General features: G+C 40.6%; 1 protein-coding gene across 1 annotated transcript; it reads left to right on the plus strand.

Annotated features, from left to right (window-relative positions):
* Positions 1 to 13,129: 13,129 nt before the first annotated feature.
* LOC126596585 (protein SUPPRESSOR OF MAX2 1) lies at positions 13,130 to 17,735 on the plus strand. Its single transcript, XM_050263213.1, has 3 exons — positions 13,130 to 14,941; positions 15,383 to 15,680; positions 15,794 to 17,735. Exons 1-3 carry the CDS (start codon positions 13,695 to 13,697, stop codon positions 17,441 to 17,443), a joined length of 3,195 nt encoding a protein of 1,064 aa, XP_050119170.1. The 5' UTR covers positions 13,130 to 13,694; the 3' UTR covers positions 17,444 to 17,735.
* The last annotated feature ends 1,479 nt before the right edge of the window (positions 17,736 to 19,214 follow it).

Here is a 19,214-nt window from a genome sequence, read left to right on the forward strand (position 1 = left end):
TCTCTCCTTGCTACCGCACCTATTAGAGGAAAAAGACCTATTAGCTCATCATCCTTCTGCTTCACCAACTAGGGATTCATTCATGTGGATACTAGAAGGCTAACACTTGGGAGCCAAAACAATGAATTCTTCATATGAAACCTAAACGTTGGAATTCTAAACTTAATTCAAGTTTATGCATGTGTTCTTAAAATTATTTTACATGAACACAAGCATGTCGATTATCATAGATCACGTGATTAATTTAATAAGATTAAATGGAATCTAAAGTTTTGTTAACCATCCTTGTAAATTGGATTATATATGCTTACGTCACCTTGTCACCCTTCTTTCTAACGACATCCTAGCAAGCAGCCACTTAACAAACCATGAACCAAGCATTCAAACAGTGTGCACTCTCTCCTTGGCCTCCACAAAATCATTTTCAACCTAATGGATCACGCACCGTGTAAGGTAATGATTGAAGGAAATAATGAAGATGAGTAAGGACAATTAAATAGTTTAATTATATATGGCAAGGATTAATTAAAAGTTAATTATTCAAGAACAAAAGGTTCGTTTTCGACCTTAAGTTTGTTTCGGGTTTCGGGACCCAAATGGGTTTTGGTCCAAAAGGCACATAAGGTTTAATTTGTGTGACAACTAAAACAAATGAGTAGATTGCCCTAATTAACAAAGTGTGGTCGGCCATAGAGAGAAGGGATGGTGTTGGTCGACTTATTACAAGTTTGCCACTCATTTGGAATGACTATAAAAGTAACTTTATAGCTTCATCCCTCATTAGGGTTTCTTTGAGGAATAATAAGAGAACTTTTGCTCTCTCTTTCTCTCTAGGAGGCCAGCCACATTAGGAAAGTTTACTAGCATCAAACTCTTCCAATGTCACTCATCTTCTTCCTTCATCATCCTTGGTGTCGGAACTTAGAGGTCTCCAACTTTGGAGACTTTTGGAGAGTCCATTCATCCATCCTTCTCCAAGAAAACAATGGAACAAAGATGCAAGGATTGAAGGCCCTCTCTTTAGGGTGATTAGCCTTTGCTCATGCAAAGAGGATTCATCAAAGGTACAATGTCTCTTAACTCACTTTGTTTTGAGTTGAGTCTTGGTTCACCACAACTACTAGGCTTTGAAGTTCATGGTTTAAGTATTATTTCAAAGTGCATACAACCATGCTTCTGCCATTTAAATGTTAAATGCATACATTATGTTGCTTAATGAACTTAGTATTTCAATTATTTTCCTTCACCGAGTTACTGACTATAGTTTCTTCAAGCTCTGTTGACCATGCAAGGAGATATTATTTAATTAATACTATCTTCAGGATAATTCTTTCCTTTATCCAACGGATGGCATTGGATGACAACACATGAAAAAAGAACTCCTTCCACATAACCCCACATCTCTCTATAAATACCTTATTCTACACCAAATTTTGGTAAGCTTTTCCTACGCAATTAAGCCCTAAAATCTCTTTCTTTTCAAATAAGCAAAGTTGGGTATCGAAGATCCATTGGCCAAACCCTTCCCCTCTTCTTTGGCATGCAGCTTTGGCCTTTAATCAAAGGTATTTTATTGTTTTGTAGGTACAAATTTGTCAATACTGAAGACAACGAATTTTTGCTACCATAATGGAGTCAAACACAAATACGTGAGCATGCCTAAGACTGTGGAGTATGTCGGCCAAAGGCTTTTCGATGGTCAAGTTAGCAAATAATTTTAGACTAAAATAGTGGGCAAGAGAATTGAAGTGTTTAGATTGCATTACTATAGATGAACCCTAGATGGGTGTATTTATACCATGTGGAGAAAAGCATTTTTAGGATAGAATCCTTGTTCTAAGTCGGCAAAATCCTAGAGGATATCCAGAAGTAGATATTACACCTTTTTAGGAGTTATGATTACTTGTGACGCATGCCAACTCCAAGATTGTAGGAACTCCAAGACCTATAATGATTTGATTGGGTCTGTATTAGGATTAGATCGCGTGACTTGTGGAACAAGCATGGCCATTCAGAGGAATCACTTAGACTCTGCCTATTGCCCTATAATAGGGTGACAGTGACATTGCTACTATGTTTGATCCAGCTCCGCCCAGAGCTGGTGAATCCATGGTCCCACAATTGCTCTTTACTATGCATCATAGAAGCAACCTATTCCCCTTAAGGATGAATTATTATGCACAGGCCATGCATTTCAGAGTAAGCTGGAATACGTATCGTTTTAGCTTGAATCTTCATGCCTTTATTCGACTCTTAGCATTAAAGTAGGGGTGTTTCAGATTCAGACGTGCTACCTCGAGTACCACACTATAAGTTTCACAAACATGAGACTTTGCGTTTGTTACGTGTTCACAAAACTCAAGAAATTTCCTACGATATCCTGCTTTAGGGATATAACCGTCAGATTCGTTGATCCCAAGGTGAACTGGCCCTTATTCAATGGGTGGATGATTTGAAATGTCCCCTTAAATATCCATCACACCTCTATCCTCATTTCTTCACTGAACCCCTAAACTTCCCATTTACCTAGAAAACACCTTGACTACTCTTTTCTCCAATTTCATCCCCATCGTCATCATATGTCCGCCATTTCATCTGTTCTTCCTACTCCCCATGTCAATTTCGACATCTTCTTTGAACTGCCATGGTCAAAGTTCTCAATAAAGAGGGGGAAGCATCATTCCTCGCTGGTTTCAGCAATCTACTAAACGAATGCAAACTCTAGTGGGAAGACAACAATGACATGAAAAATAAGCTTCCTGAGCCTTTAGATCTTAATCGTCCCTGCACCAGAATCCATCCTTACCACTTGGAGTTAGGGTTAAAATTCCTTCTATCGTCGTTATGGAAATAAATTCTCATTTTCTTTCAAATTAGCATCTGCAATCCCACCCTGTCATCCATACACGTTGTTTCCTACTTAGAATGCCTAAATGACTGGTACAAAGTTGAGCTAGGTTTATCAGAATTTCTCATTCTATATACTTTGTGAAAAAGTGCTGACTCCCATTATATTTTCCAATCTTGATCTAATTTCCAGTGGTCTGGTTATATTACTAAGTTGCCTAAGCAGCACAAAGATTGATACATAGACATCCTCTTAGTCGACAGGAATTAGGAAAAAGACATATCTGGAACTAGGTTCTCAATAAACCAAGTAGCAAGGTTAGTTGCAAAATTGAAATCAATGACATGGGCCTATGCCGGCCTCAGCTTATTAACAAAGACTTTCACACCATTCTTACTTCGCATCAGAGTTTGAAGTGCCTCATTGCACCTAAGAGGGAGAGAGCAGACATAAGAGACATCATCACATACATTTGCTCCAACCATCCTATTCCAAAAGCTAAAATCACCAGGATACCGCCAAAGAGTGCTAAAAGTGCCCCTTAGGCTAAGAAAAATGAAGATGAAGAAGTCAAAAGAGGTTGTTTTCTCTTTCCAAGGTTCATAAGAATATCAAGTCAGCGGGCAGCTTTGGTGGTCATCAGGGCAAAGCACTTGAGATTGTCGACCTTACTTCTATGGTTGAGGAAAGTTTACAGCGACATCCAGCAAATAGTGGCGGAGAAGGGATTGAATCCGCACTTGAAAAGACATTAATGCAAAAATATAAGTCTTCAAAGAAAAAGGGCTGCCGTTTTGGCAGAGCACCCAACCTCAGTCCTTCATTTCTCTAACTCTTGATCCCACGACTGAGCTTTTCTACAATCAAATTTCAATAGGGGAGTTGGCTAGTGACTTACTAAAATAGCCGATTACTCAACTCTATGCTAGTGAAGGGGCGATCGATGAGTTGTCATGCTTGATAATTAAACTGGTTCATGGGTCAGTATAACTTTATTCAAATACAAGTAATTTTCGTAATACAGGGCATCATAAGACTCTAGTTTGTTCTGCCATCTTCTCTACTGGATTTGGAGAAGTAGTGACCGAAGAAGACCTCCTAGAAAAAAGCTATTAGGGTAGATACGTGGTTAGGTTTCTTACTATCTTTGACTTCTAACATTGTTTTTGCCTTTTTTCTTACCCATACCCCTACATCCCTTCTTTAGGCAAATGCTTGGACAGAGGCCCTAATCTGTACCCAGAAGGACAAGATTTCTAAGCTTGAAATAGCTTACAAAAGTTAATTGTGTAGTAGGATGAAGTTCAAGCAGGATTCATGAGAGAATGGCTCTAGGCTTGAAGCGCTTTTGGATGCCAAGCAGTCGTGGAATGCCAAGTAGGAAACTTTGATGGCACGTTTGGACGAAGCGAAAGCAGCAAAGACTTAGATACAGCTCGGCAAGAAGTAAAGCTTAGCAAGAGGTGAACTTGGTAAAGAGGTGAAGGAATGAGTGATGGCATCAGAGCGAAGTTCTTAAGATACTAATAGGTTTGTCCTTCAATGAGACTTTGATACAGCTCGGCAAGAGGTGAACCAGGTCAAGAAATTTCATGCGAATAAATCTCAGCAAAACGAGGGTGATGTTGTAGAGCTACGGTAGCTGTATAATGAGGCTACTATAATAAAGGTTACCTTGATAGTTACACAGGGCAAGATCATCGTGAATGATGGAACTTCGTCTGCTTGTTGGAAGAGATTCGGGAGCCTGGTTTGCCCACACCTTCTTCTCTCGCGATCGAGGCTACAGAACTTGTGTTATCGCAAGGGAATAACTTGCCTTTTGATTTTGAAAAGGCTAACACAAAAGGTAGATGTGGTTGCATCCGAAGCCGTTCATGTTGATCTTTCCTCAGCAAATGTTTAGGGAATCGTTGATGTGACCCCTGATAGGTAGTTGTGTAGATTTTGTTTCCTATCTATTTATTATTCAACCAAGATGGGTCATTATTTTACCCCAATCATGGGTTTTGGATACACGTTTACTTAGTAGTATTTACTTGTTCGGTATGATCATGTTATGGCTTCGTTTCGTTAGCCATACCTTAATCCGACAACCTTTCCAAAGTAAGCTAACTCTGAAGTGGTAAGTGATAGAGCGGAGCATGAGTAAGCTTGTGGGCCCAAGACAGAGCTCAAGTGCCCCTCTTGGTGATGTTGATTCGGAAGAACATAACCTCCCAAATTTAGTGTCCATCACAATATCCAAAAGACTACCTTACTTCGATCCCAGGCATTCAAATATTAAACTTATGGAAAACCTCTTACTCTACCTTTACCTTCTCATAGTTACCAGACTAAAGAGAATTGTGGTTTGAAGTTAAGAATGGCATTCGGTTGTTTGTTCTATTTAATCCATGTCAAATGATCTTTAGATTTCTGAGACATGATGTTAAGAAAATGTGTTTTCCTTAACTCATATTGCATGTTCATCCTAAGTTAATCTTAAATGAAAATTCGTTGGAGGTCTAGTCACCTACATGCGAATTGGAATAAAATTCCTTTTGGGAATTGTTTAGTTTCGACGGCCTCTTCGAATCTGCTAACATATGATGTTGCAAAACATACTTATCTTAGTATGTCAGTTTGGGATAGAAGTACTTATACTTGGGGTAAGAGTTCAAAGCCAGCTTCGGATGATTTCTGGATTGCCCTTTCGACTATTCCCTCGAATCATGTAGAGCCCCAATTTGAATGTTATAACCCATAATTTTGCTAGTTGTATAAACTTTCAAAAGTCAGATAGTGCATTGGATTTTCAAGTTTAGGAGCCATGTGCATGTACCCGTAGCCCACCAATCATAACCGCGTTTATTATGGCTCAAGTCTCCCAAGCTGCTAACCATTCAAAACATAATGGGCTAAGAGAGGAAATAAATAACAGATGTTGAAAAATAAAACTTCTTTGTTCATAACCAAAATAGGATTGAATGAGGGGTGTTATTGAATTTGGGAAGGATTTCTATATAACTTTGGGATGGAGAATTAAATCACTAGTGTAAATCTAAGAAAAAGATGATATCATGTAAAAATTACATCATGGATCACTTTCGATGATAAACCTATGGTGGGGTGTGAGGAGATGAGTTCTCAGTGGACTAGTCTTTGCGCCGACTACAGTGTTGTGATTGAATCCATCTCAAAGTAATCGGTATTGGATTTCTTTTGATTCTTCATGTTGCCTCTCTATTATTAGGAGTTTTTCATCCTTTGTGGATTGTTAGTTTATGTTAAGGGTAGGATTTTTCTTTGGTCTTCGATCTTCATCATTAGTATGTTTGTCCGATCAATCCCTACGCTTAAGTTCAACTATGCCTTCTTTCTGTGCTTTGTCTCTGACAAAATCCCTACCGTGTCCCTGATCCAAGAGTTCTTTAATGTGATCAAGATCCCTCAACAACCCCTCAGCACTCGGCAGCTCATAGTGGCATACCTAGTGCTCTTATGGAAAGAGCAATACCATTTGGATTTTTCCTTGCTAAGTGCTACGGTAGTGGCTTTAGGCGTTTGAGGAATGGCTTTTCCATTATGCCATGGAGGATGTTGTTAATGGTGGTGTTTAGAGTGGTGTACTATTTCGACTTTGGAAAGGAAAGTTTGTCCCCGACATCCTCCTCTTACAGCATGTCGTGGATAAGGAGGATAAGTGTCTCCGTCAGCCCTTCTCCTGTCAATCTTCTTGGGGAAATTTGGTTTGGTTATTGTTCTTCTACTATTTGCATCACTGTCAATTAAATCGTTTGCAATGTCAAAGTATTTTGCCAAGGTGGCGTAGTCATACACTATTTTCTTCAATTTCTAAGAAATGGGTGAATAGATTTACAGACCCTACTTGAACGCCATAGTGGCCAATTTATCATTAAGTTTTTCCATTTTTACCAGCTCTACTCAGAAACATTTTAGGTAGGTCCTGAGACTTTAATCATTAGACTTAGGGATCATCCTGAACATGGCTTCATGACACCTGCAAATAGCACGGTACACTGGATAGGTGTTGGTAAACATGTTAGCCAAACTTTCAAAACAGTCGATGGATCTAGCTAGCAGCTCCGAATACCATCTAATTACTAGCCCATCTAAAGTAGACAGGAACATCTTGCACATCCAAGCATCGTTGTTGTTGTATAGTGCCATGGCATTCAAATAATTCATGATATGGTAGTCGGGGTTGGAATCACTGCGAAACTATTTGAACCTTGGCTAAGAAAACTTTTTCAGTAAGGGTATATCTTTAATTTCCATTGAAAGTGGTGTCCATACCAGGACTGTCAATCTGTTTAGGATGCGAGGATGATCATTTCTGACCAAGCTCATATGATTCTCTTTGTCTAAAAGGTGTCACCACTCTTGATCTTCGAAAGACTTAGGTTCATCGAATCTCAAGTGACAAGGCTCCGCTTTCAACCTTCCCGTTGTATCTTGTGGAGGTTTCCGCATGTTTTGTGGTCTTCCTTAAAAAAACTGCGTTAGTGACCTATCCATTGCGTAATGAACCCCTGCTCAAATCAATGACATTTCCTGATGTCGAAACAACATGTGACGTTATGGGATCTCCTTCGGGGGTTATAGTGCTTATGTTTTCATATTCAAAAATAGAGATTTAGGTTGAAGGGGTTCTTCTACTTTAATCTACAGGTTTTTCATGCACTTCTCCATGTCCACAAAGTTAGAGTGACTTTCTGCTTAAGTAAAGGTGGCATATTGACAAGATCCTTATCGTTTCTAGGTGTAGCCATTACTCTCTGCAGGCAATTACATGCCACAGGGGTTACGGTGATTTAAGGTGGCAAGTTGTCCACTCTAGGAAGGATAAACACATCAGAAGTAAACAACTATGAGCAAGCCTGAGACTAGCCGCACAGAAATGGGGAGTTATGTCCACCAAAGGCTCTCTGATGGTTAAGTTAGAGATTTGTTTTAAACTCAAGCGATGGTCAAGAGAAATAAAGTGTTTACATTGCATTACTAGAGATAAACCATAGATGGGTGTTTTATATTGTTTGGAGAGAATCCTCGTTCTAAGTCGGTAGAATCCTAGATGATATTTAGAAGTATATTGCATCTTCTTAGAAGTTATGATTATTTGTTACACATGCCAATTCCTAGATTGTAGGAACTTCAAGACTTACAAGGATCTAATTGGGTCAGTATAAACACCATATTACATGTCTTGCGGAACCTGCATGGTCATCTAGCGAAATTGCTTGGACTACGTTTATTGCCCTGGAATAAGGATATAAGTGGCACCACTACTTCGTCTGATCCAGTTGCGGTCGGATCTGTTAAGTCCATGACCAGACTTCTATGGTAACTGTATTCGAATTAGCCTTACTCCAGCCTTGGAAATCCATGGTCCCATACCTTCCCCCTCCTTGTGACACACCTGGACCCCGAATTGAGCTGTGCTGGCCAACACCAGAATAGTGACGAAGCCATAAGTGTAGTGATATGGAAAATGTGGATAAATTTAAGCCTAAAAGTGCCCAAGTATAAGAGTGCACTAGTGAGCAGGAATGAACCCATTTCACACATGATGTTAGAGCATAAGTAAAGTACGGTGAAGGTAAAAGAGGAATTATACCATAGGTAGTATTCCTACCACAACCTTTTGCCAGAAATCCTCGTCAACACGAAAGCTCAGCCACTAAAACTTGGAGGGGTGAAAAAACATGGCTGAATGGGCCTAAAAATAAAGCTTGGTGAAAACCTTTTGGAAAAAATAATAACCCATAGCTGTAAAACAAGTATAGTTTCCAAAATATACATACTACATATAATAAGAAAATACTTACCGTAGCTTGCAATATCTAAATAATTCATTACGGTACAATATCTCGTAAATAAGCGCATGAGGTCCATAATCACATAATCTCTCATAAATAAACATATCATATCGAGTGCTCATCAACACATGCTGACACACGAGTTCATGCAAAGGTATTCTGACATGAACAAGACTGGGTGTAACAATGATATACACTCTAGTACTACAATCACGTGAAGACTAGTGCTATGCGTATCACATACGAGTCCTAATTGCCTATAGCAACCTAGGACAGGACTGACACCTACAATAGATCTAAAATAAGCGTACAGTGCGATGTGCACATACACTTGAAAGACTAGCCTTGGCCCGATCGAGTACCAACACCGGTGCAGCAAATGATGAGCAGTTAACACAAATATAGTCATGTCACAATGATTTGATAATTCTAGTTGACATAACATTATTCATAGCCGTAAGTTTAGCTAAAGCACCCCGTAGGATTTATAGTGATTTCCTAATCCTCGTCGTTACGTCATTTTCTATAAATGTTTATTTAATTACAGCAGTCATATAGAAAATTCATTATTAGATGTATATATGGAAACTAACCAAATAAATATATGTATATATCAAAGAAAAGACCCACTCACAAATCATGTACTCGAGTCGAACCTGCCTCGTAGCATCAAGAGTCCTTGCAATGTGTTTAGCTTAGAAATGAAACCATTATGTAAATAGGTAATGTACTAACGTATAAATGTGTTTTTGTACAAGGCAAGGCTAATAAAGGAACTATTTTAAAATGATCAAATTTCAGAAAACGGAAGGCGGATTCAGGTCCGGCACGTTGAGAAACCAAAGGAAGAACCTCATGTTCCTCCAAGCGCCGCCAAAGGTGGCTGCACTGGCAGCCACGCACTGCATGCTCCACCATGCTAACCCCCTCGCGTGCGCCCACGCACCTGCGAGTACGACTGTACGCGCCTGCAGTTTTGCAGGTTTTTGGTCCAACTTCCAAAGCTTCAAAAGAGCTCAAATCTAAACAAAAATTGATAATTCAAAGACCTAAGTGAAGTAGGAAATGCAGGGAATAAATCTATACCAGAGCAGGGCCGAGAGATGGTCGGAGTTGGCTGGAAAAATCCTCTGAAAGTGGCCTAACGGCCACGATTCAAACTTCCGAAATTTATGGGAAAATTTCCCCCAAGATGTTTTTCTGCATCAACTCTACCAAATTTCATTGTGAAGTTTAAAGACCTTATCAGAAGTCCCATAAACAAAAAGATTTGAGGTTGAAGGCTCTCGAGACATACCCCTTGGTCGGAAAACTGAAACTCACCGGAGTTTGCTTCGTGGATGTTGATGTATTGTGGCTTCAATACTAGAAAAGGCAACAGAGACGAAAGGGAGAGAGTGTCATGCTAGACACAAGTGGTCCTTGTAAGGTTCACCCGAGAGATTGCACCAGCTCAGTGTTGCTGAGGAAAGAGAGAGAAAGCTATGAAAGTTGAAAAAGAGAAATTCGAGAGAAGAGAGGGAGTTGAGAGGGTTAGAGGGAAGAAGATGAGGTGGCATCATAAGAGGGTGAGTAAAGAAAGGGAGCTCAGCTCCATTGTTTCTACAGAGAGAAGACAGTGCTCGAGAGAAAAAGAGAGAGTGAGGGGAAAAGATATGAGACAGATAAGGATGCACGGGGAGGGAAACACGAGAGAAAGGGAAGGAATGGGGCGTGGGACCCACATGGCACGTAGCCCAAACCATAAAAGATGAAACAAGAATAAAAATTATCCCCCGTAAATGTGAAATTATCAAAACATCCTTCATGCTCCGTAGTTTGTAAATTCTTCATCGTAGCTCCAAATTTAGTTCCGTTTGCACCTACGCGTTCGTATCATCGTGTACTACACAAATACGCCAAAATAACAAGTCATACTTCTCTCTCAACAATGGTCAACGGAAGTCAAAATCCCTTCCTCTAAGGGCATTTTCATCAATTCATACTTTTAAAATTTATATTATCGTAAATTAGGGATGGGTTGTCGCACCTTGGGCACATGGCTTTGATCTTTGATCAAAGGCGTTTAGTTGTTTTGCAAGTACAAATTTGTCAAGACTGAAGACTGCGAATTTTTGCTACCACAATGGAGTCAAACACGAATACATTTGTAGGCTTAGGTTGACTATAGACCACTTTGATAACATTTGCAGGAAAATTTCATCCCCTAAACTTAGTGTTTATAAAGATTTCCACAACGATAATTAAAGTATTACCTTACTCTGCACCAGGACTAAGGCCCACAAAAAATCTCACTCTCAGAAATTTGCTTTGATGAATGGATTGGACAAAGGATGAGAAAGTAAAAAATCTTGTCCAGAATGACCTCTGGATCTTAGTGTGTGTCAATAGCCTTGTTGGCTGAATGACAATGATTTGCTAACACTTGCAGAAGATTAATCAAATTGTTGTATGAAAAGTTAAGTATGATTTTGATTTCGTTTGTTCATTCACCTTGCCACACATCGAGTTTGAGGATTTTAATAATCACAATGTATAACCAAGAGAGGGCTTCCTTCCTAGTCCCAGTTGAATGTTTGTCCCTAGTGACCTTCAACAAAAACTTCATTAGGGATTTGGTCTCTTGCACGTGGGATAGAAAAAACCATTGGAATCCCTTTGACATACCCTATATGCGTCGAACCTAAGCATTTCTGATCAGATTATACTTAACTGACTTGGCTAAGTTAGTTCCGCGAATCAGAGCTCTACTTAAATAAAATTCCTCTTGAGGACTTCCTAGTCTGGATGCCTCATTGGACTTGCTTTGGGCACGAGATTGCAGCATAACGTACTTAACTTAATACACTAGTCCCGGATAGAAGTAATCGTACTCTGGCCTAGAGTTTAGAGCCATTACTCGGATGATTTTTGGGTCACCCTTTTGATTACTCCCTTGAATGGGCAGAGCCTAGGTTTGAGTGTGTAACCTATAACCCTTAGGTTATAATTTTTTTTTGAAAGTCAGATGGTTCATTGTCCGCCTAAACGTGCTTAATACGTCTCAGTTTGAATTTTTTAAGACTACACTTTTGCATAGTTTTCAAAGTAGTGTGATATGTGCAATATTGGGTTATTCCCTGTACCGCAAAAAAAAAAAAAAAAAAAAAAAAAAAAAAAGAAAAGAAAAAAAGAGGCAAGAACAAACAAAAGTTATGCAATAATCAAACTAAATTCTTATTATAAAAGAATGGGTGTTTGATGGGTGGTGTGATTGAATCCGTATTGGACGACCTACATATATCCAAACTTGGAGAATCAAATTACAGGTCTAGTTCTAAGAAAAGATGACACAATGTATGTTTACGCCATCTTTGACAAAGGTGCCTTCACTTAGGCATGCTTTGGAGTTGCTTCTCCACGTCTACGTGTAGACTGGTGACATTGAAATTCTTTGTAGTTGAATTTGCACCTTGACTTAGGGGTTTTGTTCTTTCTAGAGTGGGTTTGGATATGAACTTTTTTATTTTTTTTATTTTTTTTACAAACAATAGCTTTAATAGGTTAAATTATTAGTTGTTTGCGAGAAGGACAATCGATGGGGATTAAACTTGCACCAAAGTAGATATGTATGATTGTTTTCCGTCGCTGCGTTAAATTGCCATCTACCGATATGGGCTATGCTTTTGGTAATGTGAGTTTTTAGTTGCTTATGTAAATTTTGTCAACTTTAGCTTGCCATTTGGAACTATTGTTCTTGCAGTCATCTTGAAATTGTGTCTATCATTGATTTATTTTAGAAAAAAAGCACCAGTCATAAAGAATTTCATCTTGACAAGAAAATGAACTAAAAAGGAAGTAAGCAACAAAATCTAAATCAATAAATTGAAAAAATAGACAGAAGATGACATTAATAAAATGAGATCGGAAATGCTGTGATCACAGAGCATTTACCAGAAATCCTTGAAAACTGTTGGCACTTCCAATTTCCCAACTCTCTCTCCATTTGAGAGACCCAAAGCGACTAAACTTCCTCTAGTTGGGTTAGTTTGTCATGCAAGCTTATAATATTTGAAAAGGTTGGGTTTATTTTTAAGGAAAACTAATGAAAAGGGCTTGAAAACTTTGAGTTTTAATGATAAAGACAAAATAAAAGGTAAAGTGAATAGTATCAGGATTGACTTTTTAGTGTAAAAATGTGGTTTTTTCGTTAAAGTGAACAGTACCGGGAGTTTTTCGTTAAAGTTCCCTTATTTTTACTGGTATGCTACACTTATCATTTATTATACCATCTTTAATAATATAGAAACTGTCGACACATACGGATCTTATCTCTATTACAAAAACGATATAAATAATAATACAATTATGTGGTTACAGTAGCGTTTTTACTGTTTTATTCCTTTCTTTTCCCCACTTTTTTTTATTTTTTTGATAAATGTTACTGATTCAAATAGATAGAGAGAGAGAAAACAGAAAAAGAGCGGGGGAGAGAGAAAGAAAGGGAGGTTCTTGTGAAGGGGGGGGGGGGGGATCTCATGTGCCCTTTTCGCGTTGAATTCTCACACGTATACACACACTTGGGGAAAGAGAAAAAGCAAAACAAAGAAAGGAGAAGGAGAAGAAGAAGAAGAGAGAGAGAGAGATCGGTTTGTGTCCTTGAATCTTTTGGGTTTGTATGAAAAAAGCTAATTTTGTGGATTGGTATTCTGTGAAAATGCAAATTTGTCCAATTTGAAGGCAGCATCCACACCTGGACCTGACCTCTCCCTGTAAACAACAACCACTTTGATTTCATTTGCTGCTGCTGCCTTTGTCTCTGCCTCTGCCTCTGGTGGGGTCCTTGCTGATAAGCTTGAATTCTCGCAACAAACACAACCCTCCAAAAAGCAAACGCTCTGAAGAAACTGCTTTTGCTGCTGCTGACTGCTTCTGCTTTTTCTGGGCGTTTTTCTGCTCAAAACCCAACTCCGGCACACATCGAATTCCCTGGATTTTGATTTGGATTTGGCTTTTGGTGTTTTTGCTCCTTTGAATTCCAAGAAATGAGAGCGGGGCTGAGTACGATCCAGCAAACGTTAACCCCAGAGGCGGCAAGCGTCTTGAATCACTCGATTGCCGAAGCGGGTCGACGGAACCACGGCCAGACGACGCCGCTACACGTGGCAGCAACCCTTTTGTCCTCCCCCACCGGCTTCCTCCGCCAAGCATGCATCAAATCTCACCCCAATTCCTCCCACCCTCTGCAGTGCCGAGCTCTGGAGCTCTGCTTCAGTGTGGCTCTGGAGCGGTTGCCCACCGCCCAAAACATGAGTCCCGGCATGGAGCCCCCCATCTCTAATGCTCTCATGGCCGCCTTGAAGCGAGCTCAGGCTCACCAGCGCCGCGGCTGCCCCGAACAGCAGCAGCAACCTCTATTAGCCGTCAAAGTCGAGCTCGAGCAGCTCATCATCTCAATTCTCGATGACCCGAGTGTTAGTCGGGTCATGCGGGAGGCTAGTTTCTCTAGTCCCGCAGTCAAAGCCACCATTGAACAGACGCTCAACTCTTCTGCCGCCGCCGCCGCTCACGCCGCCGTCAATTCATCCCCAATCGGATTGCAATTCCGCCCTGCAGGCCCCATGGTGCCACCCGTGAGCCGGAATTTGTATTTGAATCCGAGGCTGCAGCAGCCGCAGGGAGCTGCAACACAATCGGTACAACATAGAGGGGAAGAGGTTAAGAGGGTTGCTGATATTTTGTTGAGAACGAAGAAGAGGAACCCAGTTTTGGTTGGCGATTCGGAGCCTGAGGCCGTGACCAAAGAGCTCTTGCGGAGGATTCAGAGCAAGGAGTTGGGTGAGGGGCCGCTGAAGAATGTTGATGTCCTTCATTTGGAGGAGGTTGTTTCTTTGGATAGGAATCAGATAGTGTCAAAAATGAAGGAATTAGGGGGTTTGATTGAGACCCGGTTGTTGAATTTGACCGGGGGAGGGGTCATTCTTGATTTGGGTGACTTGAAATGGCTTGTGGAGCAGCCTGCGAGCTTTGGAGGAGTTCCGGGTCTAGTTTCGTCTCCCGTCCAACAGCAGGTGGTTTCGGAGGCAGGGCGGGCAGCAGTGGGGGAAATGCGGAAGCTATTGGCGAGGTATGGAGAGGGTAGTGCAACTGGTGGCCGGCTTTGGTTAATTGGGACTGCTACTTGTGAGACCTATTTGAGGTGCCAAGTCTATCACCCTTCAATGGAAACTGATTGGGATCTACAGGCAGTGCCAATTGCTGGCAGAACGCCACTTTCAGGATTGTTTCCGAGGTATGCTTGCTGTTCTTATTTGAATTACAAACTAAACTCTGTAACCATGCAACTTGTCTCTGCACTTTTGTATTGTCTGGTTTAATTTTGCACATGCTACACATTATATAGAAGGGTTTCGGTTGATTATTTCTTTCATGTTCTATGGATGCTATCAAGAATTGCTGCTTTCGGAATCTTGAATAGTTTTAGTTTTGTGTATGCTCAGAGACTTGCTTTATTTGGAAAATTTGGATAACTGATGGAAATATTTTTTGTTTTTTGAATGGGGCCAGGCTTGGTTCTAGTTTCAATTTGAAGTTTTTTGAATCAGACTTGATTAGCATCTTGGATGCTCTTCAACCTAATGGTATTGTGGGCATGTTAGGCATTTTTGGGGGGCTTGTTTACCCTCTTCGTCGAGTTTTTCTATGTTTTTGCTGACGTATATTCTCTTTTTAGGATTGGGGCGACCAACGGGATCCTTAGTAGCTCAGTTGAATCTTTGTCACCAATGAAAGGTTTTCCATCGGCATCAATTCCTCAACCAAGACTTTTGTCAGAGAACTCGGATCCTGCTCGAAGAGAAACATGTTGCCCGCAATGTACAGAGAGTTATGAGCAAGAGCTTGCAAAACTGGTTGCCAAGGAATCTGAGAAATCATCTTCTGAATCAGACGCAGCTCAACCACCGCTACCTCAGTGGTTGCAGAACGCTAAACCCCGTGATGTTCATGCCAGTACATTAGATCAGACGCAGGTGTGTTCTGCTCAAATTGATCTAAACTTTCTTGTTCTGCTATTCATTTGTCTCTCATGGTGTTAAAGACTTTAAGACATTTAGTTAATGGTATTTCATTTTTGTCATCATAGACTACGGACCAAAATTTGATCCTGAATCAAAGGACTAATGAATTACAGAAGGAATGGAGAGATACATGTTTGCGTCTTCATCCTAATTTTCATCAGCCCAGTTTCAGCTTGAAGAGAATTATTCCAACAACCCTCTCAATGACGGGCTTGTACAATCCAAACTTGCTTGGTCACCAACCATTCCAAACCAGATCACATGTGAATAAGAATCTTGGGACTCTGCAATTGAACACAAATCCGCTGACCAGCCAACCATCTGAACGGGCAATTTCCCAACCAGAAAGCCCTGTAAGGACAGAGCTGGTTCTTGGTCAAACAGAAGTCACTGAAATCAACTCCAAGCAAACGCATAAAGAGCGCATCAGAGACTTTATGGGCTGCATGCCTTCTGAACCACAGAACAAGTTACATGAAATGCAAACGGAGGATAAACAATTGTGTCAAATAGATACTGATTCATTCAAAAAGCTGTACAAAGGTTTAATGGAGGTGTGGTGGCAGCAAGAAGCAGCAGCCTCTGTGGCTGAAACTGTGACACAATGCAAGTTGGGCAATGGAAAGAGACGTCGTGCTGGGTCAAGGGGAGACATGTGGCTGCTGTTTATGGGCCTGGACAGTGTTGGCAAGAAGAAGATGGCATCAGCACTTTCAGAACTGGTATGTGGGTCCAACCCAGTGATGATCAGTCTTAGCTCCCAACGTGGTAATTTGCAATCAGATATGAGTTTCCGTGGTAAAACAGTGGTGGATCGAATAGCAGAAACAGTTAAGAGAAACCCTTTTTCAGTAGTTGTGCTTGAGGACATTAATGAAGCTGATCTGATAGTTCGTGGTAGCATAAAACAGGCAATTGAGAGAGGTCGTCTTGCTGACTCTTATGGCCGTGAAATCAGTCTTGGAAATGTTATTTTCATACTTACCGCAAATTGGTTGCCAGAAAATCTTAGGCCCTTGTCAAATGACAATTCACTTGAAGAAAAACTCGCCAGTATTGCGAGGAGCAGTTGGCAGTTAAAGCTATCGGTCTGTGCTAGGGCTGCAAAACGCCATGCCAATTGGTTAACAGATGAAGACAGGGCCACAAAGCCTAGGACAGATACTGGTTCAGCATTAGGATTCGATCTGAATGAAGCTGCGGATGCTGAGGATGACAGAACAGACGGCTCACTTAATTCAAGTGATCTTACGGTTGATAATGAAGATGACAATCGTCTCAATAACAGAACCTTACTCAAAGTCACAACCGCATCAGTACCCCGGGAATTACTGGATAGTGTTGATGATGCCATCGTGTTCAAGCCAGTGGATTTCAATCCCATTCGGCAAAACATCACAAACTCCATCAAAAAAAGATTCTCAAAAATAATGGGTGAGGGGATTTCATTTGAATTACCAGAGGATGCTGTTGAAAAGATCCTAACCGGGATATGGCTAGGCCGGACTGGCTTAGAGGAATGGGCAGAAAAGGTTCTCGCCCCGAGCATCCAGCAACTGAAGTCCTACCTTGGTGGCAGCACTGGTGTGATAGCCGACGAGTCATTGGTGGTGAGGCTTGAATCTGATGGTGCTTCGGACGACCGGAGCCCTGGAGATAGGCTCCCTAGTAGCATCAATGTGGGTGTGGTGCCTGATGGGTTGAGACAACGATGATGTTGGGTGGGGGGGGGGGGATGGAGTTGGTATTTTTCATATTGTATATATGATCAATGGTGTGGGGGGTAGTCAAAGACATCTGGGATTTGGGAGGGTAAATCGGTAAAGATAAAAACCGTTACAGGAGGGAAAACTTTGGATAGATTGACGGAACCATTTTTGTTTTTCCCTTCCTTTTTCTTTATTATTTTCTCATGTTTTCAGCTCTAAAGTTTATAGAATCTTATAATCATAAATATTTATTAATTACATGTTATAATTGATTAATAAGATGAGGCATTTCCTCTCATGGACTCTCTGTTTAATCAGTGTTTGTTAGGACCTCTAATTTGACTCTTTACTACAAGAAACCCAACTATCTCAATGTAGAAAAGAGAAGTCAACTAATGTGGTAGGGTTTCATTTGTTCATATTTGGCTATACTATTATGTGATGTCTCACTCAGTGCTATGACGTTTTACACATGACCTAACCGTTGCAAGATTCATTGGATCGCTATAATAATATAACATATGTATATATGTACACACGGTGTATGTATATTTGTCCTGCTGTGCTCGCAAAGGGCAAGGAGAAGAAGACTCGTCGTCAACCTCCTTCTCATCGTTTGAGTGCAAAAGCCATTAATGCCACTCGTAATGCGCGAGAGTGACGAGAGGGAAAACGAAATAAGTAAGAAAGACAAAAAGTGATGCTTCGCGTCTACTCCATATCCTTTGAATATATGCTGATATGCATATACAAATTATTAAAGCAGCTCCTCCTACTCGCTCCATCAAATCTCAAATCTCAAATCTCATTGAGTTGGATGATGAGCTCAGCTCATGTAAACCCAAACCCTACCCAACCCTACCATGCATCATGTATGCGTGTGTTCTCACTTACCACCCACTCCCTTCCTTTCTTCAGCCCCACTCTTTCTCCAATTATGCAATTCTACATCATCATGCATCCTTCGAGTTTTCTTTTGCTCGGTCACACACACATATTAACGTCAATTTTGTACACTCAGCTCAAATATCTGTACAACTTAACAAGGAGATATATGAGGGGTATGTCGACAGCTATACATTCTTTCTAACAGTAATCTTGTGCTTTCCCAAACAAGGAGATATATGAGGGAGGGGTATGTCAGAGCCAGAGTAAGCTCACCGGATTAGGCAGTCCGAACCTAGGTGGTCCCACACGCTCCGGAGTGATGGACGAGATTGATCCCGTCGAGAGGATTGTTTGTCTTCTAAGTATGAGAAACCTAATCGAGCACTGATTAAGAATGGATTCCGATGATCTTGGGAGTCCGGGGTTCGGGCTGCCTAAGCTAGCCCCTTAGCTCCTGAGCACCACATCCATTATGCTGGATATTGTTCAAAACTAAAAAATTGCTGAATATTTAGCTAGTGACTTGGGAGAAAATAGGATGAAAATTTAAGGCACGTAAATAATTACGCTAATGTTTAATTCTAATTAGCCCCCATAACAAGTGTGTAAGTTAAGGATAGAGATGTGAATTCTAATTAATTTGAACTCCCTAACATAACAGCCTTCCCTAATTTAATTGTGTATGCTGTTATTAGGCTTTCTATTGTGGAAAGAATCATTTTGATTGGGGCTAAGAAATTAAGGCAGTGGCAACACATACAAAACAAAAATGTTATTTTTACTATTTATTTGTACTATCATTTGTATTATCTTTCTACTAGAGATGGGACCCACATACGTTGGTCGGCCTACCTCTATTAGAGAGTAAGTGTAACATTACTTGTGAGAA

This window comes from Malus sylvestris, chromosome 13, assembly GCF_916048215.2.
Source record: "Malus sylvestris chromosome 13, drMalSylv7.2, whole genome shotgun sequence".
NCBI classification, from domain to species: domain Eukaryota; kingdom Viridiplantae; phylum Streptophyta; class Magnoliopsida; order Rosales; family Rosaceae; genus Malus; species Malus sylvestris.

Coding starts and splice junctions, on each gene's coding strand:
- LOC126596585 (XM_050263213.1), top strand. CDS start 13,695: ATGAGAGCGGGGCTGAGTACGATCCAGCAAACGTTAACCCCAGAGGCG. Junction 14,942..15,382: donor CTTTCAGGATTGTTTCCGAG/GTATGCTTGCTG, acceptor TTCTCTTTTTAG/GATTGGGGCGACCAACGGGA. Junction 15,681..15,793: donor GTACATTAGATCAGACGCAG/GTGTGTTCTGCT, acceptor TTGTCATCATAG/ACTACGGACCAAAATTTGAT.